This window comes from Neoarius graeffei, chromosome 27 (assembly GCF_027579695.1).
Source record: "Neoarius graeffei isolate fNeoGra1 chromosome 27, fNeoGra1.pri, whole genome shotgun sequence".
Classification (NCBI taxonomy): domain Eukaryota; kingdom Metazoa; phylum Chordata; class Actinopteri; order Siluriformes; family Ariidae; genus Neoarius; species Neoarius graeffei.
This window is the reverse complement of record NC_083595.1, coordinates 3,182,701-3,207,448: the sequence shown is the minus strand read 5'-3', so window position 1 is coordinate 3,207,448 and position 24,748 is coordinate 3,182,701. Positions and strand designations below refer to the sequence as shown.

The 24,748-nt window shown below is 49.4% G+C and overlaps 1 protein-coding gene across 1 annotated transcript in view; it reads left to right on the top strand.

Moving 5' to 3' along the window:
- LOC132874737 (aldehyde oxidase 1-like) overlaps window positions 1-24,748 on the top strand; it is a 62,442-nt gene that overhangs the window by 16,305 nt on the left and 21,389 nt on the right. The window contains exons 13-21 of the mRNA XM_060911118.1: window positions 3,715-3,824; window positions 4,155-4,339; window positions 5,012-5,171; window positions 6,026-6,115; window positions 6,247-6,404; window positions 6,489-6,615; window positions 17,238-17,360; window positions 17,717-17,813; window positions 19,387-19,511. Coding sequence (XP_060767101.1) covers window positions 3,715-3,824; window positions 4,155-4,339; window positions 5,012-5,171; window positions 6,026-6,115; window positions 6,247-6,404; window positions 6,489-6,615; window positions 17,238-17,360; window positions 17,717-17,813; window positions 19,387-19,511 — 1,175 coding nt within the window. The remainder of the gene's footprint in view (window positions 1-3,714; window positions 3,825-4,154; window positions 4,340-5,011; window positions 5,172-6,025; window positions 6,116-6,246; window positions 6,405-6,488; window positions 6,616-17,237; window positions 17,361-17,716; window positions 17,814-19,386; window positions 19,512-24,748) is intronic.

The window sequence follows — 24,748 nt, the reverse complement described above, 5'->3', positions numbered from 1 at the left end:
GGCCTGAATAAGATCACTGTGCGCAACCGATATCCCCTTCCGCTGATGTCCACAGCTTTCGACCTGCTCCAAGGCGCCACCGTCTTCACCAAGTTGGACCTACGGAACGCATACCACCTCATCCGTATCCGACAGGGAGACGAGTGGAAGACTGCCTTTAACACCCCGTCTGGGCACTACGAATACCAGGTGATGCCCTTCGGACTCACCAACGCACCAGCTGTTTTTCAGGCCCTAATCAACGACGTCTTAAGGGACATGATTAACCTATACGTTTTTGTCTACCTCGACGACATCCTTATCTTTTCCAAGACCGTGCAGGAGCACCGCCACCATGTCCGCCAGGTTCTCCAGAGGCTGCTACAGAACAATCTGTTCGCCAAGGCCCAGAAATGCGAATTTCATGTTCCCGAGGTCTCCTTTCTGGGATTTATTGTACGGACAGGCCAACTCCAAATGGACCCTGCCAAGACCCTGGCCGTCCGGGATTGGCCTACTCCCAAGTCCGTTAAGGAGGTTCAGCGGTTCTTAGGATTCGCTAACTTCTACCGCAAGTTCATCAGGAACTTCAGTTCTGTGGCAGCACCCATGTCAGACCTCACCAAAGGGACAGGTGGATCTTATGGCTGGTCTCCTCAGGCAGAAAAGGCGTTCAAAGACCTCAAGGACCGCTTCTGCACGGCACCCATTCTGGTTCTCCCGGACACCTCCCAACCATTCATCGTGGAGGTGGACGCCTCGGACAGTGGTGTCGGCGCGGTGCTCTCTCAACGTTCGGAAGGAAAGCTGCACCCCTGCGCTTACTTCTCTCACCGCCTGAGTCCTGCTGAGTCCCGGTACGATGTGGGGGATCGAGAACTGCTAGCGGTCAAACTGGCCCTTGAGGAGTGGAGGCACTGGCTGGAGGGAGCACAACATCCATTCCTGGTTTGGACTGACCACAAGAACCTGGAGTACCTCCAGCAAGCCAAGAGACTGAACCCTCGACAGGCTAGGTGGGCCCTGTTTTTCAGTCGGTTTGACTTCACCCTCTCATACCGCCCCGGCTCCAAGAACACCAAACCTGACGCACTGTCCAGACTGTTCTCTGCCACTAACAGGGAGAATGAAGTCGGGCCTATTATCCCTGTGTCCCGGATTGTGGCCCCTGTCCGCTGGGGTATTGAGGAGGCTGTCCGACGAGCCCAACGCCAGGACCCCGGTCCTGGGACGGGGCCACCAGGCCTCTTGTACGTCCCACATCAAGCCCGGGCCAAGGTTCTCCAGTGGGGTCACTCTTCCCCTCTCACCGCCCACCCGGGAGCTCGGAGGACCCTGGACTTCCTGAAAAGACGCTTCTGGTGGCCTAACATGGAGAAGGAAGTAAGGTCATTTGTCCTGTCCTGTGAGGTTTGCACCAGAACCAAGAACCCACGACAGCGTCCCCAGGGTCTCCTGCATCCTCTGACCATTCCCCGGCGTCCCTGGTCCCACGTGGCAGTCGACTTTATCACGGGTCTCCCTGAGTCACAAGGTAACACGGTCATTTTGGTCTTAGTTGACAGATTCTCCAAGGCCTGCCGCTTCATACCACTGTGCAAACTCCCCTCTGCTCTTGAAACTGCGAAACTTTTGTTTAATCATGTCTTCCGAGTCTTTGGTCTTCCACAGGACATCGTCTCAGACCGAGGGCCCCAGTTCTCCTCCCGAGTGTGGCACGGGTTCTGCAAGGTCATCGGAGCCACTGCCAGCCTCTCCTCTGGGTTTCACCCACAGTCCAATGGTCAGACGGAGAGGCTCAACCAGGACCTGGAAACCACCCTGCGAGGCCTGGCTATGGATAACCCGACATCGTGGAGCACCTGGCTGCCATGGGCGGAGTACGCCCACAACACCCTGCAGTCATCGGCCACCAAGCTGTCGCCATTCCAGTGCCAATTCGGGTTCCAGCCACCTCTGTTCCCGGACCAGGAGGAGGACGCAGGGGTGCCCTCGGTCAACCAATATGTGAGACGGTGTCGCAAGACCTGGAGCAAGGTCAGGAAGACCCTCATACAGACCTCCAGAACCAACCAGACTCAGGCCAACCGCCATAGAAGACCTGCACACGCTTTCCGCCCTGGGCAGCGTGTTTGGCTGTCCACTAAGGACCTTCCACTGCGGGTGGAGAACCGCAAGCTTGCTCCTCGCTACATTGGCCCCTTCAAGGTGGTGCGCAGGGTGAACCCTGTCTCCTACCGGCTCCAGTTGCCCCGGACTCTGAGGATCAACCCCACTTTCCATGTTTCCCTGTTACGGCCCGTACTGACGTCTACGTATGCCCCTGCCCCTAGGAACCCCCCACCCCCCCGCATCTTCCAGGGGCAGACTGTGTTCACTGTGAATCGCCTGCTTGACTCCCGCCGGGTCCGCGGCGGGTTGCAATATCTGGTGGACTGGGAGGGCTATGGTCCTGAGGAGCGCTGCTGGGTTCCTGCTCGGGATGTCCTTGATAAAGAACTATGTCGGGACTTCCATTCGGCCCATCCGGATCGCCCTGGGAACGTCAGGAGACGCTCCTAGAGGGGGGGGTCCTGTTAGGACTAGGACTGTTTTGGCCTCTAGAGGCCGCTGTTATTTCCTTTTCGTGTCATGTTTGTTTTGGCCTCTAGAGGCCACCACTGTTCCTGTGTTTTGTGTTTGTGTTTATTGCCTAATTATCTTCACCTGTGTCCTTAATTAGTTTGTCTATTTATACCCCTGAGTTCAGTCCTCTTGTCACGGAGTCTTTGTGCTGTTATGTTTATCTCCAGTTTCCTTTGTACTGTGTTTTTTGATCTTCTTAGCTTTTGAATTTTTGCACTTTGCTTTTCTTTTGGATTATACTCTTTGTTTTTTTTTTGTCTTTTGTTTTGCCCTGTATATAGTGTATATAGTTTAAATAAACCTTTTGATTCTTTTTCTACTTCCGCCTCACGCCTCTGCATTTGAGTCATCCCCCTGGTGGCCTAGTGGGGGTTTGCTGGATTATCACACCAACTAACCAGGTTCGAATCCCAGCAAAACCCTAACAGCCTCAGACTCAATATTATATTATGATTGATTTAAAGTGAATAAATTGTAATGGAAAATAAATAAAATTGAGTAGCTTCAGTAAATCATAAGTGGAAGTGTGTCTGTCAAGTCATAATTGAATGGTCAAAATATTATGAATGTTTATTTAAAAAAAACACACATTTGGTGGCCTGTTCATGACCATACATCACCAATAACAGCAGATTAGGGTATTATTGATATACCATGTAAGGTAGTATGTGCTAGAAATGGGTAAACCACTATCTGTGAGTCTTCCAGCGGCCGGCGCGGCGCAGTGGGGGCGGCGTCCCACATTGTCCCTCAAAAACATACCCCTTGTCCCCCCTTGGGCTTATGAGCAGGTGGTCACCCTAACAGATGGACACATGAATAGATGGACAGACAGTTAGACTGATCTATCAGACAATTAGACAGATGGACAGACGTGTAGATATTCAGAGTCAGACATGATTGAGAGACAGACAGATTATACATAGAAAGATAGACTGATATATAGACACACGGAGAGATAAACACACACAGGCAGTCATAGACGGATATAGAAAGAGAGACAGATGGACTCAGACAGGTAGACTGAGAGACAGACAGGTATAGAAATATATACAGACAGACAGACAGACATGCTGGTGTTGAGTGGTGTGTGTGTGTGTGTGTTATCAGATGGGAGGCGTGAGGTTCCTCTGGATAAGGAGTTCTTTGTGGGATTTGGAAAGACGGTTCTCAGACCAGAGGAGATTCTGTTGTCTGTTTTTATTCCAGTTTCCCGAAAGGTGATGTTTCTGTACAGTTCATCTAAACACACATACGCTCTCTATATATTAGCATTAGCGTGTAGCTCACATTTCCGTGTTATTGATCAGTAAATGTTCAGGTTCTTCTCTAATTCCCAGATGTGGTGATGTCTCGGATTAGGTTTCAGGTTGTAGTTATTATGTTCGTTACTCCAGCTCATTGTTCAGTGAAGTTTACTGTAGCAGGTGATAACTGTGACATCACACACTAAAACTGCATGATTTATGAAAAGGAAAGTGATTTTGGTTTACTCCAGATGCAAGCGTTCACGTCTGTGGTCTTTCCTGTGTTTATCTTCACCCCGTCAGTGTGAGGTGGTGCGTGCGTTCCGTACCGCGCCCCGTAAAGACAACGCTCTGGCCACGGTGAGCGCCGGCATGCGGGTGTGGTTTAATCACGGCTCAGACCTGGTGAGAGACATGAGTGTGTATTACGGAGGAGTCGGAGCACACACACTCAGCGCAGAGAACACGACCCGGCACGTCATCGGGAGGTAAACACACACTCCATCAGAGAGACTTCATTAATAACCTTCTTCATGGAGCAGTCGGGTGCTCACACTGTCTCTTCTCCATAATCGAGCATGAAAGAGCGGTCTGTAATAATAATAATAATAATAATAATAGTTGTTTTAATGAATTGTTATGCAAAGATTATAATAATTATTCATCCAATCTCAGTATTTATTCAAGTATTGAGGCCATTGTAGGTAAAAATAAATAAAAAAAAATAACACAGCTGGGAGAGGGAGAATAATATTCCGAGGAAAAAACTCGGAATTTGTGGGATTAAGGCTGCGAGTTTATGAAAAAGATCTTTGATATTGTAAAGTGATAAATTTGCCCCAAAAAACTTGAGAAATTCTCTGAAATTAAAATCACAAATTTACCAGAAAAAAAAGTCACAAATTTACGACAAGCAAACCTCGGAAAAAAGTGTTTTCTTACTTTATGATCGCAGAGAATATTAAAGTTTTTTTCTTCCAAATTTACAACTCTAATCTTGGAAATTCTGAGTTGTGTCCCCCCCCGGATTATTACTCCCCCAGGTTTGATTGTTTGTTTTTACCTCCAGTGGCCCGAATACACCATCCCACTGCACTAGCTGTATCTTTATTGTCTTATTCCTGTCTATCTTCTTGTCAGCTCTGTTAATTTTTACGCAGGTCGTGGAGTGAGGCGACGTTAAGTGACGCGTACACGGCACTCCTTGATGACATCACGCTCGGGGCGTCGGCAGGAGGGAAGGTGGTGTTCCGCAGGTCTCTGACCCTCAGCATGTTCTTCAGGTTCTACCTCCACGTCCTGCAGCACCTCAGAGACCAGGTATGACTGCACGGACTCCAGCCATGCTCATTAGCATAGCCACACCCACCAATATATCCTCGGCACGCCCATGATCCTAGACATGAGTGCACACAGAGCTGCACCGTTGTGCTGCCACAAATGAAAATAAAGTCCTCGTTAATTAGAATCGCTAATCACTGGGTTTTACAGGTTCAGTGTCGATGATTTGCAGCGTTTTAGAGGCAGAAACTCAAGAGCTTGTTGCTATAGTGATTAAAAACAACACACTCCACCCCTTTTAGAAAGATTTCTGTGAGACAACATGGTGATTTAGCTCATTATGAGCAGGGGTGAGGTTCTCAATTCATCTCATCTCATCTCATTATCTCTAGCCGCTTTATCCTTCTACAGGGTCGCAGGCAAGCTGGAGCCTATCCCAGCTGACTACGGGCGAAAGGCGAGCCACACCCCGGACAAGTCGCCAGGTCATCACAGGGCCGACACATAGACACAGACAACCATCCACACTCACATTCGCACCTACGCTCAATTTAGAGTCACCAGTTAACCTAACCTGCATGTCTTTGGACTGTGGGGGAAACCGGAGCACCCGGAGAAAACCCACGCGGACACGGGGAGAACATGCAAACTCCACACAGAAAGGCCCTCGCCGGCCACGGGGCTCGAACCCAGAACCTTCTTGCTGTGAGGCGACAGCGCTAACCACTACACCACCGTGCCGCCCCAGGGGTGAGGTTATGATGTTAAATGCTGTATACAGTCTGTGTGTAATAAGTTTCATCTTAATATGAATAGCTGTTATTATATTCTTGCATTTAAATCATTGTGTGTGTGTGTGTGTGTGTGTGTGTTTATGATGTGATGTGTGAAAGAATGTGATTCAGGGTGAAATTCCAGAACATGAGCGGAGTGCACTGGAGCCGCTGCCCAACTTCATTCAGCCCGGATATCAGGAGTTCCAGGTGTGTGTGTGTGTGTGTGTGTGTGTGTGAGAGAGAGAGAGAGAGAGAGAGATGTTTTTACATGATTGTGTGTGTGTGTGAGAGAGAGAGAGAGAGAGGTGTTTTACATGATTGTGTGTGTGTGTGTGTAGGCCGTGCCCGAGGGGGACTGTGTGGGTTGGGCGTTGCCTCACCACTCCTCCGTCTCGCATGCTACAGGAGAGGCCGTGTACTGCGACGACATTCCACACACACACGGAGAACTCTTCCTCTCTGTCGTCACCAGCACCAGAGCACACGCCAACATCACGTAAAACTCCTCTCACACACACACACCAAATTATGTAAAACCCTTCACACACAAAGTGAATTGTTTATATCATTTCCCTGTCAGCCATATTGATGTGGGCGGAGCTCTGGGCATGGTGGGCGTGGTGGATGTGATCACTGCTCAGGACATTCCTGGCAGGAGATCCGTCTCCTTCACTGAGCTGGATGAGGAGCTTCTGGCAGAAAAACAGGTCATAAAATAAACATCATTTCACTTAAATTCATCATTAAACACACAGCAGTCCGCGTGAGCACCATTTTTCGTGTTTTGGTGTGGATTTAATCCCCTTTTGAGTTAGCGTCCAGCTTGGGCTGTATTTCAGACCACTTCATAGAGGTGTTTAAGTGCACTAGGCAGCACGTGGGCGCCATTATTCACCTCAGTTTGAAGGGCGTGTGTGTGGGGACCAGGAAGGCGTTTGGGATTTGGACCTTATAATTCCTCTTATTTTTTAAGTACTTTTTTGGGTTCATTGTTGTTTGCAGGAAAATATGTACCAGGTTTATAGGAATAATTGAATGATTTGCATAGATTGCACTGTTTTAAGACTGTTAAAGGAGATATGCAGAGCCATGGCCTCACTTTTTGTTTATAAATGCCTTGAGACCTCAAGAATGGCACAGGAATAGTTAACAATAAATCTAATAAAGTAATTTTTACGATTAAAGTGATTTATACAGGTAGCGGTCTGAGTGAATGACCTTGACATCTGTGACGTCACCGCAGGAAGTTTATCGGTCTCATCGCCATTTCCGCTATACTAAAACACAGCACTGACTGCAACTCCGATCCTCCATTTTGAGCTAATTTATCGCCATGCCACAGAGATGTGTTGCTGGCGGGTGCAGCAATGTGACAGAAGGTGGATTTATGTTGCATTCATGGCCCAAGAATGTTCAAACTGCAAAGATTTGAACGCATTTTGTGAGAAATTCACGGGCACATTGGACACCTATGAAGTGGTCTCTCCTCTGCTCTGCACATTTTACTGAAGTCTCGTACGAGACCTCTGATCTGTTGAGGAGCGTTGGCTATAAGCCCGTATTGAAAGAGGGTGCTGTACCAACAATTAAAGGAAAAGAAAACTACAAGAAAAGGAAGTTAAGTTCAGTTGCACCAGTTCTCCCAGAGTGTGAGCCGAGGGTTGTTGCTAAAACCCAGGACGGAACGGGACATATCACTTGGGCAGTGACCTCCCCACGGTTGTTGCTCAAACCGGTGACGTTCCGTTCCGTCCCAGGTTTTAGTAATTGCCTGAGCCAAGCAGTAATAGTGGAGTACTCAGTATGGAGAAAATGGAGAATGAGTGGAGCAGCCGTCTGACTTCTCCGCTGGATATACTCGCCTCAGCAGCAATATCTTGCTCTTACATGGAAGAAGCAAATGAACGGAGAACTGAACGAACAACTGAAAGTCAGATTGTTTCAAAACAGTCGGCCACAAGATCGGCCTTCAAGAAGCGAGAACACAGACGGGTAAGCGCCGACTCTCATTTGGATACAAAACAACAAAAACAACACTCGTTGTTTACCTGCATTTAGATTTGTAAATTGTGGATAATAAAAGATCAAGGCCCGTGACGTCGCCCGGTATGGCGCAGCCGGGGCCCCACCCTGGAGCCAGGCCCGGGATTGGGGCTCGTATGCGAGCGCTTGGTGGCCGGGCCTTTGCCCACATGGCCCGGCTGGGCTCAGCCCGAAGCAGTGACGTGGGCCCGACCTCCTGTGGGATCACCACCCACAGAGGTAGCCGTAGGGAGCCGGTGCAGTGTGGATTGGGCGGCAGTCGAAGGCAGGGGCCTCGATGACTTGAACCCCGAACACAGCGGCTAGCTGTTGGGACATGGAATGTCACTTCGCTGGGGCGGAAAGAGCCTGAGCTTGTGCGGGAGGTTGAGAGGTACTGGCTAGAGATAGTCGGGCTCACCTCCACGCACGGCTTGGGCTCCGGAACCCAGCTCCTCGAGTTGGGCTGGACTCTCCACTTCTTTGGAGTCGCCCATGGTTAGCGGCGGTGGGCTGGTGTGGGCTTGCTTATAGCTGCCCAGCTCAGCTGTCATGTGTTGGAGTTTACCCCAGTGAACAAGAGGGTCGCCTCTCTGCGCCTTCGGATCGGGGAGAGGGCTCTTGCTGTTGTTTGTGCCTACGGGCCGAATAGCAGTATAGAGTATCCGGCCTTCTTGGAGTCCCTGGGAGAGGTACTGAGAGGTGCTCAGACTGGGGACTCCATTGTTCTACTGGGGGAATTCAACGCTCACGTGGGCGACGACAGTGACACCTGGAGGGGTGTGATTGGGAGGAATGGCCTCCCCGATCTGAACCCGAGTGGTGTTTTGTTATTGGACTTCTGTGCTAGTCACGGTTTGTCCATAACGAACACCATGTTCGAGCATGGGGTGTCCATAAGTGCACGTGGCATCAGGACACCTTAGATCAGAGGTCGATGATCGACTTTGTTGTCGTTTCATCGGATCTCCGGCCCTATGTCTTGGACACTTGGGTGAAGAGAGGGGCTGAGCTGTCAACTGATCACCACCTGGTGGTGAGTTGGATCCACTGACGGAGGAGGAAGCCGGACAGACCTGGCGGGCCCAAACGTATGGTGAGGGTCTGCTAGGAACGTCTGGCCGAGCACTCTGTCGGGGAGGTCTTTAACTCCCACCTCCGGGTGAGCTTCTACCAGCTTCTGAGGGAGGTGGGGGACATTGAGTTTGAGTGGACCATGTTCTCTACCTCCATTGTAGACGCGGCTGTTCGGAGCTGTGGCCGTAAGGTCTCTGGTGCCTGTCGTGATGGCAATCCCCGAACTCGGTGGTGGACACCGGAAGTAAGGGATGCCGTCAAGCTGAAGGAGGAGTCCTATCGGGCCATGTTGGGCTCTGGGACTCCTGAGGCAGCTGACGGGTATTGGCAGTCCAGGCGTGCCGCAGCTCGGGCAGTTGCGGAGGCAAAAACTCGGAACTGAGAGGAGTTTGGTGAGGCCATGGAGGAGGACTATCGGTCGGCCTCGAAGAAATTCTGGCAAACCGTCCGGCGCCTCAGGAGGGGGAAGCAGTACTCTGCCAACACTGCTTACAGTGCGGGTGGGGAGCTGTTGACCTCGACTAGGGACATTGTCGGGCGGTGGAAGGAATACTTCGAGGATCTCCTCAATCCCACCGTCACGTCTTCCATTGAGGAAGCGGAGGCTGATGACTCAGAGGTGGACTCGTCCATTACCCAAGCCGAAGTCACTGAGGTGGTTTGCAAGTTCCTCAGTGGCAAGGCACCGGGGTGGATGAGATCTGTGAGTATCTCAAGTCTCTGGATGTTGTGGGGCTGTCTTGGTTGACACGCCTCTGCAACATCGCGTGGCGGTCAGGGACAGTGCCTCTGGAGTGGCAGACTGTGGTGGTGGTGGTCCCTCTTTTTAAGAAAGGGGACCGGAGAGTGTGCTCCAATTATAGGGAAATCACACTTCTCAGCCTCCCCAGGAAGGTTTACTCCAGGGTACTGGAGAGGAGAATTTGGCCAATAGTCGAACCTCGGATCCAGGAGGAACAATGCGGTTTTTGTCCTGGTCATGGAACACTGGACCAGCTCTATACCCTTCATAGGATGCTCGAGGGTTCATGGGAGTTTGCCCAACCAGTCCACATGTGCTTTGTGGATCTGGAGAAGGCATTCGACTGTGTCCCTCATGGTATTCTGTGGGGGGTGCTTCGGGAGTATGGGGTTCGGGGCTCTTTGCTAAGGGCTGTCCGGTCCCTGTACGAACGGAGCAGGAGTCTGGTTCGCATTGCCGGCAGTAAGTCAGACCTGTTGCCAGTGCATGTTGGACTCCAGCAGGGCTGCCCTTTGTCACCGGTTCTGTTCATAATTTTTATGGACAGAATTTCTATGTGCAGCCAGGGGCCAGAAGGAATCCTGTTTGGGAACCACAGGATTTCATCTTTGCTTTTCGCGGATGATGTTGTCCTGTTGGCTTCTTCAAACCAGGACCTCCAGCATGCACTGGGGCAGTTTGCAGTCGAGTGTGAAGTGACTGGGATGAGAATCAGCACCTCCAAGTCTGAGGCTATGGTTCTTGACCAGAAAAGGGTGGTTTGCCCTCTCCAGGTTGGTGGAGAAGTCCTGCCTCAAGTGGAGGAGTTTAAGTATCTCGGGATCTTGTTCACGACTGAAGGAAGGATAGAGCGTGAGATCAACAGGCGGATTGGTGCAGCCTCTGCAGTGATGCGGTCGCTTTACCGGTCCGTCGTGGTGAAGAAGGAGCTGAGCCAAAAGGCGAAGCTCTCGATTTACCAGTCGATCTACGTTCCGACTCTCACCTATGGTCATGAGCTTTGGGTAATGACTGAAAGAACAAGATCGCGGATACAAGCGGCTGAAATGAGTTTCCTTCGCAGGGTGGCTGGGCGCTCCCTTAGGGTGAGAAGCACAGGAGCTCGGAGTAGAGCCGCTGCTCCTCCACATTGAGAGGAATCAGCTGAGGTGGCTCGGGCATCTCTTTCGGACGTCTCCCTGGGGAGGTGTTCCAGGCATGTCCCCCCGGGAGGAGGCCCCGGGGAAGACCCAGGACACGCTGGAGGGACTATGTCTCTCGGCTGGCCTGGGAATGCCTCAGTGTTCTTCCCGAGGAGCTGGCCGATGTTAGGGTTTTGCTGGGATTCGAACCTGGTTCGTTGGTGTGATGATCCAGCAAACCCCCACTAGGCCACCAGGGGAATGACTCAAATGCAGAGGCGTGAGGCGGAAGTAGAAAAAGTAACAAAAGGTTTATTTATACTATGTACACTATATACAATCCAGGGCAAAAAAAAACAAAAAGAGTATAATTCAAAAAGAAAAAGGCAAAAATGCAAAAGCTCAGAAGATCCACAAAACACAGTACAAAGGAAACTGGAGATAAACATAACAGCACAAAGACTCCGTGACAAGAGGACTGAACTCAGGGGTATAAATAGACAAACTAATTAAGGACACAGGTGAAGATAATTAGGCAATAAACACAAACACAAAACACAGGAACAGTGGTGGCCTCTAGAGGCCAAAACAAACATGACACGAAAAGGAAATAACAGCGGCCTCTAGAGGCCAAAACAGTCCTAGTCCTAACAGGACCCCCCCCTCTAGGAGCGTCTCCTGACGTTCCCAGGGCGATCCGGATGGGCCGAATGGAAGTCCCGACATAGTTCTTTATCAAGGACATCCCGAGCAGGAACCCAGCAGCGCTCCTCAGGACCATAGCCCTCCCAGTCCACCAGATATTGCAACCCGCCGCGGACCCGGCGGGAGTCAAGCAGGCAATGCACAGTGAACACAGTCTGCCCCTGGAAGATGCGGGGGGGTGGGGGGTTCCTAGGGGCAGGGGCATACGTAGACGTCAGTACAGGCCGCAACAGGGAAACATGGAAAGTGGGGTTGATCCTCAGAGTCCGGGGCAACTGAAGCCGGTAGGAGACAGGGTTCACCCTGCGCACCACCTTGAAGGGGCCAATGTAGCGAGGAGCAAGCTTGCGGTTCTCCACCCGCAGCGGAAGGTCCTTAGTGGACAGCCAAACCCGCTGCCCAGGGCGGAAAGTGTGTGCAGGTCTTCTGTGGCGGTTGGCCTGAGTCTGGTTGGTTCTGGAGGTCTGTATGAGGGTCTTCCTGACCTTGCTCCAGGTCTTGCGACACCGTCTCACATATTGGTTGACCGAGGGCACCCCCGCGTCCTCCTCCTGGTCCGGGAACAGAGGTGGCTGGAACCCGAATTGGCACTGGAATGGCGACAGCTTGGTGGCCGATGACTGCAGGGTGTTGTGGGCGTACTCTGCCCATGGCAGCCAGGTGCTCCACGATGTCGGGTTATCCATAGCCAGGCCTCGCAGGGTGGTTTCCAGGTCCTGGTTGAGCCTCTCCGTCTGACCATTGGACTGTGGGTGAAACCCAGAGGAGAGGCTGGCAGTGGCTCCGATGACCTTGCAGAACCCGTGCCACACTCGGGAGGAGAACTGGGGCCCTCGGTCTGAGACGATGTCCTGTGGAAGACCAAAGACTCGGAAGACATGATTAAATATAAGTTTCGCTGTTTCAAGAGCAGAAGGGGAGTTTGCACAGAGGTATGAAGCGGCAGGCCTTGGAGAATCTGTCAACAATGACCAAAATGACCATGTTACCTTGTGACTCAGGGAGACCCGTGATGAAGTCGACTGCCACGTGGGACCAGGGACGCCGGGGAATGGTCAGAGGATGCAGGAGACCCTGGGGACGCTGTCGTGGGTTCTTGGTTCTGGTGCAAACCTCACAGGACAGGACAAATGACCTTACTTCCTGCTCCATGTTAGGCCACCAGAAGCGTCTTTTCAGGAAGTCCAGGGTCCTCCGAGCTCCCGGGTGGGCGGTGAGAGGGGAAGAGTGACCCCACTGGAGAACCTTGGCCCGGGCTTGATGTGGGACGTACAAGAGGCCCGGTGGCCCCGTCCCAGGACCGGGGTCCTGGCGTTGGGCTCGTCGAACAGCCTCCTCAATACCCCAGCGGACAGGGGCCACAATCCGGGACACCGGGATAATAGGCCCGACTTCATTCTCCCTGTTAGTGGCAGAGAACAGCCTGGACAGTGCGTCAGGTTTGGTGTTCTTGGAGCGGGGACGGTACGAGAGGGTGAAGTCAAACCGACTGAAAAACAGGGCCCACCTAGCCTGTCGAGGGTTCAGTCTCTTGGCTTGCTGGAGGTACTCCAGGTTCTTGTGGTCAGTCCAAACCAGGAATGGATGTTGCGCTCCCTCCAGCCAGTGCCTCCACTCCTCAAGGGCCAGTTTGACCGCTAGCAGTTCTCGATCCCCCACATCGTACCGGGACTCCGCAGGACTCAGGCGGTGGGAGAAGTAAGCACAGGGGTGCAGCTTTCCTTCCGAACGTTGAGAGAGTACCGCGCCGACACCACTGTCCGAGGCGTCCACCTCCACGATGAATGGTTGGGAGGTGTCCGGGAGGACCAGAATGGGTGCCGTGCAGAAGCGGGCCTTGAGGTCTCTGAACGCCTTTTCCGCCTGAGGAGACCAGCCATAAGATCCACCTGTCCCTTTGGTGAGGTCTGACATGGGTGCTGCCACAGAACTGAAGTTCCTGATGAACTTGCGGTAGAAGTTAGCGAATCCTAAGAACCGCTGAACCTCCTTAACGGACTTGGGAGTAGGCCAGTCCCGGACGGCCAGGGTCTTGGCAGGGTCCATCTGGAGTTGGCCTGTCCGTACAATAAATCCCAGAAAGGAGACCTCGGGAACATGAAATTCGCATTTCTGGGCCTTGGCGAACAGATTGTTCTGTAGCAGCCTCTGGAGAACCTGGCGGACATGGTGGTGGTGCTCCTGCACGGTCTTGGAAAAGATAAGGATGTCATTGAGGTAGACAAAGACGTACAGGTTAATCATGTCCCTTAAGACGTCGTTGATTAGGGCTTGAAAAACAGCTGGTGCGTTGGTGAGTCCGAAGGGCATCACCTGGTATTCGTAGTGCCCAGACGGGGTGTTAAAGGCAGTCTTCCACTCGTCTCCCTGTCGGATACGGATGAGGTGGTATGCGTTCCGTAGGTCCAACTTGGTGAAGACGGTGGCGCCTTGGAGCAGGTCGAAAGCAGTGGACATCAGCGGAAGGGGATATCGGTTGCGCACAGTGATCTTGTTCAGGCCCCTGTAGTCAATACATGGTCGAAGCCCCCCATCCTTCTTGCTGACAAAGAAGAAGCCAGCACCAGCAGGTGAGGTGGAGGGTCGAATGAACCCAGAGACCAGGGCGTCTTTGAGGTATTCCTCCATAGCCTTGCATTCTGGCTGAGAGAGGGAAAACAGTCTGCCACGAGGAGGGGTAGTCCCAGGGAGCAAGTCGATGGCACAGTCGTAGGCCCGGTGCGGAGGAAGAACGGCGGCCCTGCTCTTGCTGAATACCTCCTTGAGATCCCAGTACTCTGTGGGAACTTGAGATAACTCGGTGAGATCAGGGGGCTCGGCAGGAGACACAGGAGAGCTAGAGAGCAGACAAGAGGCATGGCATGCAGGGCCCCATTCCACAACCTGGCTTGTTACCCAGTCTATGCGAGGGTTGTGGCGAGTAAGCCAAGGAAGGCCTAGAATAACTGGGAACTCAGGTGAAGGAATCAGGTGCAGGGATATTTCTTCCTTGTGACCTTGAGACTGGAGGAAGACTGGAGAAGTAACTTGAGTGACTCTTCCATCACCTAATGCTTGGCCATCGAGGGCAGACACAGACAGAGGGACTTCAAGAGGTGCAGTAGGTATAATAATGCTTTGGGCGAAGTGAATATCCATAAAGTTCCCAGCCGCCCCTGAGTCTATCAAAGCTTGACAAGAGTGGACAGACTCACCCCAGGAGATGGAGACCGGGATGTAGATTCCTTGGCCAGGGAGTCCGGGAGAGAGGGTAGGCCCCGTCACAACCCTCCCTCAGCTGGACGGGGCGGTCCTTTTCCCAAGAGTTCGGGACATGATGCTCGGAAGTGACCAGGCTTGCCACAGTAGATGCAGCACTTGTCCCTCCTTCTGCGCTCCCTCTCAGATGCGGAGAGGCGAGTACGACCCACTTGCATGGGTTCTGGACAGTCACTGAAGGAGGTAGACGGTCTCCAGGTAGAGGTAGGGAGGCTGGGGGGGCTCAAGGCTTGGTGGCGTTCTCTCATCCTGTTGTCCAGACGAATAGCATGTGAGATGAGGGTTTCGAGGTCACTTGGGCATCCAATAGAGGCCAGACCGTCCTTGATGGGGTCAGACAGACCATGGTGGAAGGCTGACACCAGGGCAGTCTCGTTCCATCCACTTACTGCTGCGAGTGTTCGGAACGAGATGGCGTAATCTGCGACGCTTCCTCCTTGCCGGATGGACATGAGCTTTCGGGCTGCATCGGTACTGATGTCTGCCTGATCGAAGACCCGAAGCATCTCTTCAGAAAACAGCTGGAAATCAAAGCACTCAGGTCCTTGTCTTTGCCAGATAGCAGTAGCCCAGGCTCGCGCCTTACCAGCTAATAAGGTGATCACAAAGGCAATCTTGCGGCGATCCGTAGTGTAGGTGGTAGGCTGAAGCTCAAAGGTGAGTTGACACTGGGTAAGGAACTCTCGGCACTCACTGTGCTTGCCGTCATACCTCTGTGGTGCAGGAAGGCTGGGTTCGCGAGGTGAAGAAGGCAGCATGGCAGGAGGCACTGGATCAGGAGTGGGAGCTGGATCAGGAGCAGGAACTGGATCAGGAGCAGGAGATGCAGGCAGAGATGTCAGCTGTGCCAGGGTTTTCCCAATTTGCTGAAGCAGTTCCTCGTGGCGAGCAAGGGCCTCACGTTGGCTGGTGAGCGTATGTCCATGAGCGTCCATGGTCGCTCCGAAGCGTGTCAAAGCTGCCATAATTCCCTGAAGGTTGGCCGGGTAGACAGTTGAAGCAGCCTCTGCTGAGTCGGTCATGACGGAGTCTTTCTGTTAGGGTTTTGCTGGGATTCGAACCTGGTTCGTTGGTGTGATGATCCAGCAAACCCCCACTAGGCCACCAGGGGAATGACTCAAATGCAGAGGCGTGAGGCGGAAGTAGAAAAAGTAACAAAAGGTTTATTTATACTATGTACACTATGTACAATCCAGGGCAAAACAAAAAAAAAACAAAGAGTATAATTCAAAAAGAAAAAGGCAAAAATGCAAAAGCTCAGAAGATCCACAAAACACAGTACAAAGGAAACTGGAGATAAACATAACAGCACAAAGACTCCGTGACAAGAGGACTGAACTCAGGGGTATAAATACACAAACTAATTAAGGACACAGGTGAAGATAATTAGGACTAACAGGCAATTAACAAAAAAAACACAAAACACAGGAACAGTGGCGGCCTCTAGAGGCCAAAATAAATATGACACGAAAAGGAAATAACAGCGGCCTCTAGAGGCCAAAACAGTCCAAGTCCTAACAGTCGAGGTGTCTGGGGAAAGGGAAGTTTGGGCTTCCATGCTCAGACTGCTGCTTCAGTGACCCGGCCCCAGATAAGCAGATGAAGACGAGACGAGACTTTGGTCTATAGATGTAAAAGGCCTCAGCCTTAAAACCGGTTCCTGCTGTGAAGTCCCGCACTCAGGGCTGGCTGGCTCAGCGGGGCAGCTCCAGTGCCAACTTTGTGGTCAATTTTAACTCTCAAAACTATATTTTTTATTCCCATTTATGCAGCATACAAGAGTCAAGGATGGAAATACTATCCACTCAGAAATTTATTTTAAAATGAAGTTTCTGTCTATCTCCTTTCAGGACGGTTGTTGATGGGTGGGGATATTTCTCTCAACCCTGGGCCCAACAAACAAAAAGCTGGAAACAGCAATAGCCAATCAAAGATTATTTTTAATATTATTATTAGTAGTAGTCGTAATATAAACAAGTGATAAAGTACCGATGTGAAATTATTCAAATAAAATAAAACAATATAAGATCATTTTAAAATGTTAATTTAAATTTATTTTTTTTAAATTACAAAATTATATTTTTCACTTTATGTATTTATTTTTGTATTTAATAAGTAAACTTTTTTTAAATTAATTTAAATATTTTACTTAAAATAGTATTTAATGGATTTTTATTATTTATGTATTTATTCGATCGTTTTTTATTTTAATTTGCGCTCTCTGCTACTCGACACCAGATGAGACCTGTAACGGAGCTGTGAGGTTTAACGTCGCTAACAAGTAATAAAAACGTACAGCCTCCAATTAACATCACATTTAAGTACAAATTTCCAAAAGTAGTATAACTCTGTATGGAAAAAAAAGGATTTAAAATTATATATTTATTTCTCTACCTGTTCTCAGGTGACATGTGTGGGTCACGTGATCTGCGCTGTCGTCGCCGATACGAAGCAGCACGCTAAACTCGCCGGAGCAGCTGTGAAGATCACCTACGAGGACCTGAAGGATCCAGTCTTCACTGTAGAGGTCAGTTGTTTCCTCACCAGTCTCTCTCTCTCTCTCTCTCTCTCTTGCTTTCTCCAAGTTAATAAGACAGAAAAAAATCACAGCTTGTCATGTGACTGAGAAACTGTAAGGAAGTGTAAACTCCGCTGTCCTGAAGATGCCTAAAAACTGAAAGTTCCAGCTTCACCTCTGACTGTTACACAGCGCTCACACTGGAGACTCCTTACAGAAACATGATACATAAATGTTTCCTTTCTCTGGAGAAGACTTCACCGTGTCAGCGAATTTTTTTTAAGCCATGACTATAGAAATGTTAACGTATGAGAACAAGTGCATTAATATAAAGCTGTGATTTGCAGCTGTGTGTGTGTGTGCAGGAAGCTGTGGAGAAGAGCTCCTTCTTTCCTCCTCTGAGAGAGATTCAGAGAGGAGACATCGCTTCTGCGCTCCAGGAGACAGACCACGTTTACGAAGGTCACACTTCACTTTCTTTATGAATAAACAAACAGCACCATGTTGATCTTTAGCTGCTCTCAGTATTTTAACCCTCAGTTATCCTGAGACACACAGTATACACCACACGCCTGTGCAGTTGTGAGTTTCTAAGCCTACGTATAACTGTGTTTCAAATATGTTTTATTTGAGCAATGTATACATATATACAGTATATACATACAATATGTCACGTATCTTTCACATGCACATGTTTCATCATTTGTTGCTCTTTTTCCTTTTTTCCCCATGAACACCCGTACACACACAAAATACTCACAGGACCAAAACACAATAGAACAAAAGAAAACAAAAAACATGAACAATTAAAAAAAAAAAAGACTCTCCATTAATTTAGTCTCAGAGTTCTATTCCCGACTCTCCCCAGGCCCCACCCCATTCCTCCGTCAAGCTTGTTGACATTAAGTGAACCATGATTTTAATTTGCCAGATACTTAATTAGAGGTGACCACACCTTATCAAAGTAGGGGAGTTTGTCCATAAGAGTGTATCGTATTCTTTCTAGGTGGAGTGTGTTCATAAGATCACTGAGCCACAACTTTGTAGGCGGGGCCTCCTTCTCTTTCCAGTGTATGAGAAGCAACCTCCTTGCAGTAATAAGACTGTAGGAAAGGAAACATTGCTGAGCGTTGGTCAACTTCATAGTATCATCAGATACACCTAAAATGATAATTAGTGGGTCTGGTTTCAATTGGATTTGAAGTATTTCAGATATTGATTTGAAAATATTGACCCAATAAGCCTGAACTTTGGGACAGTCAACAAAGCTATGCAGTAGTATCATCTGCTAACAGGCATTTGTCACACATCGGGGAGAGCTCAGGATATATTTTATGTAATCTCTCCTTGGAATAGTGAAGACGATGTAGGATTTTAAATTGAATTAAGCAGTGTCTTTCATTATTAGAGCATCGATGGACGTGCTCCAACCCCCCCTTCTATGTTATGTCAGCGATCACAATGCCCATTTCTTCCTCCCACTTCGATTTTATCCGGTTGGAATCAACTGGACTAAGGGATTGTAAGGTGTTATATATGTAAGATATTGCTTTAACCGAGCATGATGTGAGTCGGAGACATCCATCTAGACTAGAACCTGCTAAGGTCTCAAAATTTGGTAGGTGTTTCCTTACGTAGTCTCTTATTTGCAGATATCTAAGGTGGTCATTCCCTTGCAACTTATATTTACTCTGTAGTTGTGCAAAGGAGGCGAATGTATCTCCAATGTACAAGTCTCCTATTGTGTGGATGCCTGCCCCTTTCCAAAGCTTAAAAGCACAGTCCAGATCAGATGGTGGAAAACCAGGGTTTCCAACAATTTTAGCAGTTCTGAGTATTTTCTCAGCAATGTATCAACGCGCCTGAGGTAAATGTTGACCGTCCAGAGCGTCCTGTACCGTGTCCTCACTCAGTGTGAAAGACCTCGTGCGTTCATGCTTATCTAATTCAATGATTAGTACTCAATTTATTCTCAAAGTCTGTATTTTCCAGTTGTTTCGCAGCAACAATGTCCTCCTTACTGCTGTTTGATTAGGGGAGCTGCGTGTAGGAGGACAGGAGCATTTCTACATGGAGACACAGAGCATGCTGGTCATTCCTGTAGGAGAGCAGAAGGAGATGAAGGTCTATCTGTCTACACAGCATCCAACATGTGTTCAGGTATGCGCACACGCACAACAGGACTACACATCCTGATCATATACAAACCCAGTTGGGATGCTGTGTAAACTGTAAATATAAACAGAGTGCAATAATTTGCAAATCATGGAAACTCGATATTTCATTGAAAATCGTCGTCGGCATCCTTCTGTCTACGAGAGACAATGGTGTAGCATCCAGATATGTTTTTATCTGCATCTTCGCATGTGGCTGTGCAATCTAATCTGTGAATGACGGTATCTGCTGCATTTGCTCCAGGCTGTCATTTTCTCTCCTTCCTTCTCACTCTCTTGTCCTCAAGGTTTTCATTCCTTGTCTCCTCTGCTCTCTGTATGCCTTTTCTGACGGCAAGGAGCCAAGCTGCACGGTCATCTGCACATCATTCCCAGGTGGTGACGTTGATGCTGCAGAATTTCATGTCTTTCTTGCAGACATCTTTGTAGCGCAGGCATGGTCGTCCCGCCTGTCGTGAACCCTCTGCCAGCTCGCCGTGCATCAAGTGTTTGGGAATGCATCCTGAGTCCATTCTCCTGACATGGCCAAGCCAACGAAGACGCCTCTCGCTGAGAATGGCGAACATGCTGCTCATCTTGGCGTGTTTCAAGACCTCTGTATTGGGCACCTTGTCCTGCCATTGGATATGTAGAATACGTGTGAGGCACCTCAGGTGGAAGCTGTTGAGGTTTCCTTTCGTGGCTGGCGTATGTGGTCCATGCCTCGCTACTGTAGAGGAGTGTGCTTTGCACATAGTCCTGGTAGACTTGCAGTTTGGTCTTCTATGGTAGGTGAGGCTGGGGTTTTTCCAGACCCTCTGGTTTAGCTTAGCCATAACTGCTGCTGCCTTAGCGATCCTGTTGTTCACCTCTGCATCAATGGAGAGCAAACTGGAGACAGTGGACCCAAGGTACGTGAAGCACTCAACAACTTCCAAGCTGTGCCCATTGATGACAATGTTTAGAGGAGCGAATGTGCCTTCCGCCATGATTTTTGTCTTTTTCAGACTGATGGTCAATCCAAACTCCTTGCAGGCGTGGGAGAGACGACTGACAAGCTGCTGCAGACCGTCTACAGTGTGTGTGGTCAAGGCTGCATCATCAGCAAAGAGCATCTCACGAATGAGTACTTCTGTGACTTTGGTCTTGGGACTAAGGTGGGCGATGTTGAAAAGCTTGCTGTCAGCCCGGGTGTAAATGTAGACACCCTAGCTGCAATCCTTGAAGGCGTACTGGAGGAGCATGGAGAAGATGATGCCAAAGAACGTCGGTGCAAGGACACAGCCTTGCTTTACTCCACTGCTGACCGGGAAGGCCTCAGACGTTGCACCATTAAAGCAAACTGTGCTGTGCATGTTTTCATAGAATGAAGTGACAACCGTAAGCAGTTGGAGAGGAGGTTCAGCCAGTAGGTGTTGGCACAGTGGCGGGCAGTCTGCTGGGCTTTTTTCCTGGCAGTCTTGAGGGCTTCCAGTGTATTAGGGCTAGGTGCTGCCTTGTGAGCTAGGAGGGCTCTCCTCTTGGTCTCAGTCATGGGCTCCATTTCTTCCCAGTGGGCCTCAAACCAGTCGGCATTTTTACACTTCCTTTTCCCGTAGGTGGTGATGGCTGAGTTGTACATGGCGTCTTGGAGGTGGGATCTTACCTACTTTGTCCAGGTCTTCAGTCGTCGTCAGGTGACTGCTCTGCCTGCTCACATTTTTTGTGTTCGTTCAGTGCAGTTAAAAAGAGGCAATGCCATCTGTTGCGACCTAATGCTAGTCTCGCACCATCTGAGATGTTGCAATCATCACCCAAGAGGAGCTGGAGGTCTTGTTCTAAGATCTTCAACAGGGATAGCCTGGGAGGCCCCACGCGTCGAGACCTATGAGTGGGCAACCAGTAGAGGAGACGTAACTGGAGCCTTTCACTTGGCATTCTAGCTCCATGGCTGAAGTAGAGGAGACGTCGATGACTGACTGATGACGATTGCTAGTGTGGAGCACCCAGTTCTTCTCATTATTTTGCGGTTTGAAACATGGTCGTAAAATCGGACATTCAAAATCCTTTGTAAGCAGTTGTGATGGAATGCGTCCAAATGCTGTAGTTGTTGTTTAAGAGCCCATGTTGCACAACCATAAAGCAGTATCGTGATTACTCCACACTCATACAATGTAGATTGTAATTTTGGTGCTCAATGTGATTCCTCTATTCTTCCATATATTATTCAGAGCGTTAAAGGTGCTAGAAGCTAGACCAAACCTGGTGTTAATCTCTTTATCGATTGAGCCATCACTAGAGATCATGGATCCCAGATAACAGAAGTGATTTACTTGCTCAAGATTTATTCCCTCGACCTCGATATTCAGGGTCTCGGAAAGAAGGTAAGGATGCTGGTTAATCAGACCTTCCTATCAGCATGGTCTTTGTCTTGTTTGTGCCAATCTGTAGGCCTGCTTCCTTGCCATATCTTGTGATATGGTCGGTGGTTTCTTGAAGCCTGGGTATGGTACTGTCAAGGGCGGCTATATCGTCTGCATAATCCAAGTCAATGACGTAGACGGCAGCATACTGTGAGCTTCTCCTTTTCTGGAGCAGGAAGCCTCTGGAGACCATTTTCTCCTGCATGGCCTGTTCCATCACCCAGTTCAGGATAAGATTAAAGATGGGTGGAGCTTGAATGTCACCCTGCCCAGTTCCAGGCTTTATTGCAAACCACTCTGTAAGGTCATCTCCAACACACACTGAACTGACAGAGTCGGTGTAGAATGCCTTGAAAACATTTATGTATTACTGTGGAATCCCATAATGTTCCAGGGTGGACCAGATAAACTCTCGGTTCACGGAGTCAAATGCAGCTTTAAATTCAATGAAGTTGACATAAAGTGGTAGGTCAAACTCCAGCACACATTCGATGATAACTCTCAGTGAGAAGAGCTGGTCGGTTCTTGATCGGATCATGATCGGTTCTTCCTGAAGCCACACTGGTTTTCGCGAAGCGCAGCCTCAATACCGTCGGACAACCTCGAGATAACAATGATTTGAAAGCGCTTAGATGCAACACAGCGAAGCGTGATTCCTCGGTTGTTCTCACAGTAAGGGATGTCACCCTTTTTCCCTCGCTTCATAATGACCCCTTTCAACCAGTCGGTGGGGACTCGTTCAGAGTTCCAAACTTTCTCAAATATAGGCATGAGTTTTTCCACCATTGCTTCGCCACCAAACCGGAGCTCCTCGTTACTGATTTGATCTATGCCTCCTACCTTGTGATTTTTCAACTTTGAAAGCGCTTTTCGAACTTCACCTGCAGTTGGAGGGTACATCAGGAGATCAAGAAAGAGGTCTACCACAACTGGGTCTACAGGTGGAATATCAACTGGGTTTCCAACTGGTGGATTCAGGAGTTCTTCGAAATGTTCTCTCCATCTGTCTAGCTTCTTTTCCTTGTCTATGATAAAATTGCCGTTTCTATCCCGGACTGCAGAGGTGTTGTTCTGCTTTCTTCCGGACAGGACCTTGATATTATACCATACTTCCTGTTGGTTCCCTATATTAGAGGCATGTTGAAGTTTATCGGCTATTCTCAAGGCCCATTTTTCATCGTCTTTCCTTACGCTCTTCTTTACTTTCTTGTTGGCTTGAGAGTACAGAGCGCGGTTTGAATCAGTGGGCTTTGATCTCTTGAGTTGGTTACGCTTAGGAGTCCTATGGTTTCAGCAGAGAGACGCTTATCCCGTGCTTTCTTGGGCCTAACACCCAGCGTTTCGTTGGCCGCAGAATGGAAGGCATTCTTAATGTATTCCCAGTCATCATCTAGGTAAGTGTTAGGAGAAACATCGACCGCGTGGAGCCGGAGAGCTTGTTGAAAGACTTCTAATTTTTCACCATTCCTAAGTAGTTCTAAGTTTGGAGGAGAGGCCTTTCTGTTCCTTCTTTGTGCACTAAGCTTCAAGTGTAGTTTGCACTTGACAAGATTGTGAGTGGAATTTATGTCTGCTCCACGAAAGCGCCATACATCTATCAGGGATTGTCTCCAGCGTTTGTTGATGCAAATGTGGTCTGTCTGATTGGATGTGCCGCCGTTCGCTGAGGTCCAGGATGCTTTGTGGATGTCCTTGTGTTCAAATAGGCTTCCACCAACAAGATATTCATGCAGTGCACAAAAGTCAAGAAGATGAGTTCCATTGCCATTCGTTTCTGAATGGTAAGAATGTTTACCAATTACGTTAGGCCACGCCTCGGTGTCACTTCCGACACGAGCATTAAAATCTCAGAGGAGAATTCTGATATCGTTTTGAGAGATGCATCTGTGGGCCTTTTCAAGATCTCTGTAGAACGTGTCTTTCTCCTTCTCATCGGAGACCTCCGTAGGGGCATAAGCTACAATTACCGTGATGTTCACCTGATGGCTGAAAAACCTTGCAAACATGATCTTGTCTGAAAAGGACATGAATGATATCAGGGAGCTTTTTAGTTCTTTCGAGATCAGGATTCCCACACCATGTTCTTTCTTACGTTTGGTGCCAGAGTAAATAAGGAGAGAGCCCCATCATCAAGAATAGTTTCGCCGGACTCGGGCATGTGAGTTTCTGTAATGCCAAGGATATCGAGGTGGTATTCATTAAAGGCCCGTTCAAGCTGATATAGCTTGCTTGTGTCACTAACAAGGGAGGTGACATTCCAACTGGCGATGGATAGAGGTTTTCGAACAGGATGGGTTCCTGGGTGCTCCTTGCTCACAGCAATATCAGATATGGAAACCTGGATTGATGGTCGTTTTCTGCGGCTATTACGAGCCGTGGATAGCTGTTGAGGATGTTGAGTTCTTCTTCTTATGGGTGCTAAGGTCAGAATTGTCCTTTGCACCCTTAAGGGGTGGCGTTGACTCTGTGCCATCATGCTAGGAGCTTCCGATCGAGTTTGGCCAGGAGCAGTCATACGAGATAATGAGGTATCAGACACTCCCAGACTCGCCGCGGGAACGACACAAGTAGTAATTGTGAGTTTCTGTTGCGAGTGCTAGTTTTACATGGCAGGGAAGCTACCCCTGCGCAAAACCCCCAACCTGGAGGGCCAGGGTTCCAAGGAAAAGCATACTGCCGAGGATGTGGCTCTTGAAGCTGACGAGCAAGGGATGTTGACCATGAGCAAGTGGTTTTTAGGCGCCAGTAACCCAACTTCGCCCCTTCTCCTGTTGATACCAAACAGTTCCGCCACGAGAAGGCCAGGAGACTTTAGTTGTCAGAGACTTTATTTTGCGCAAGC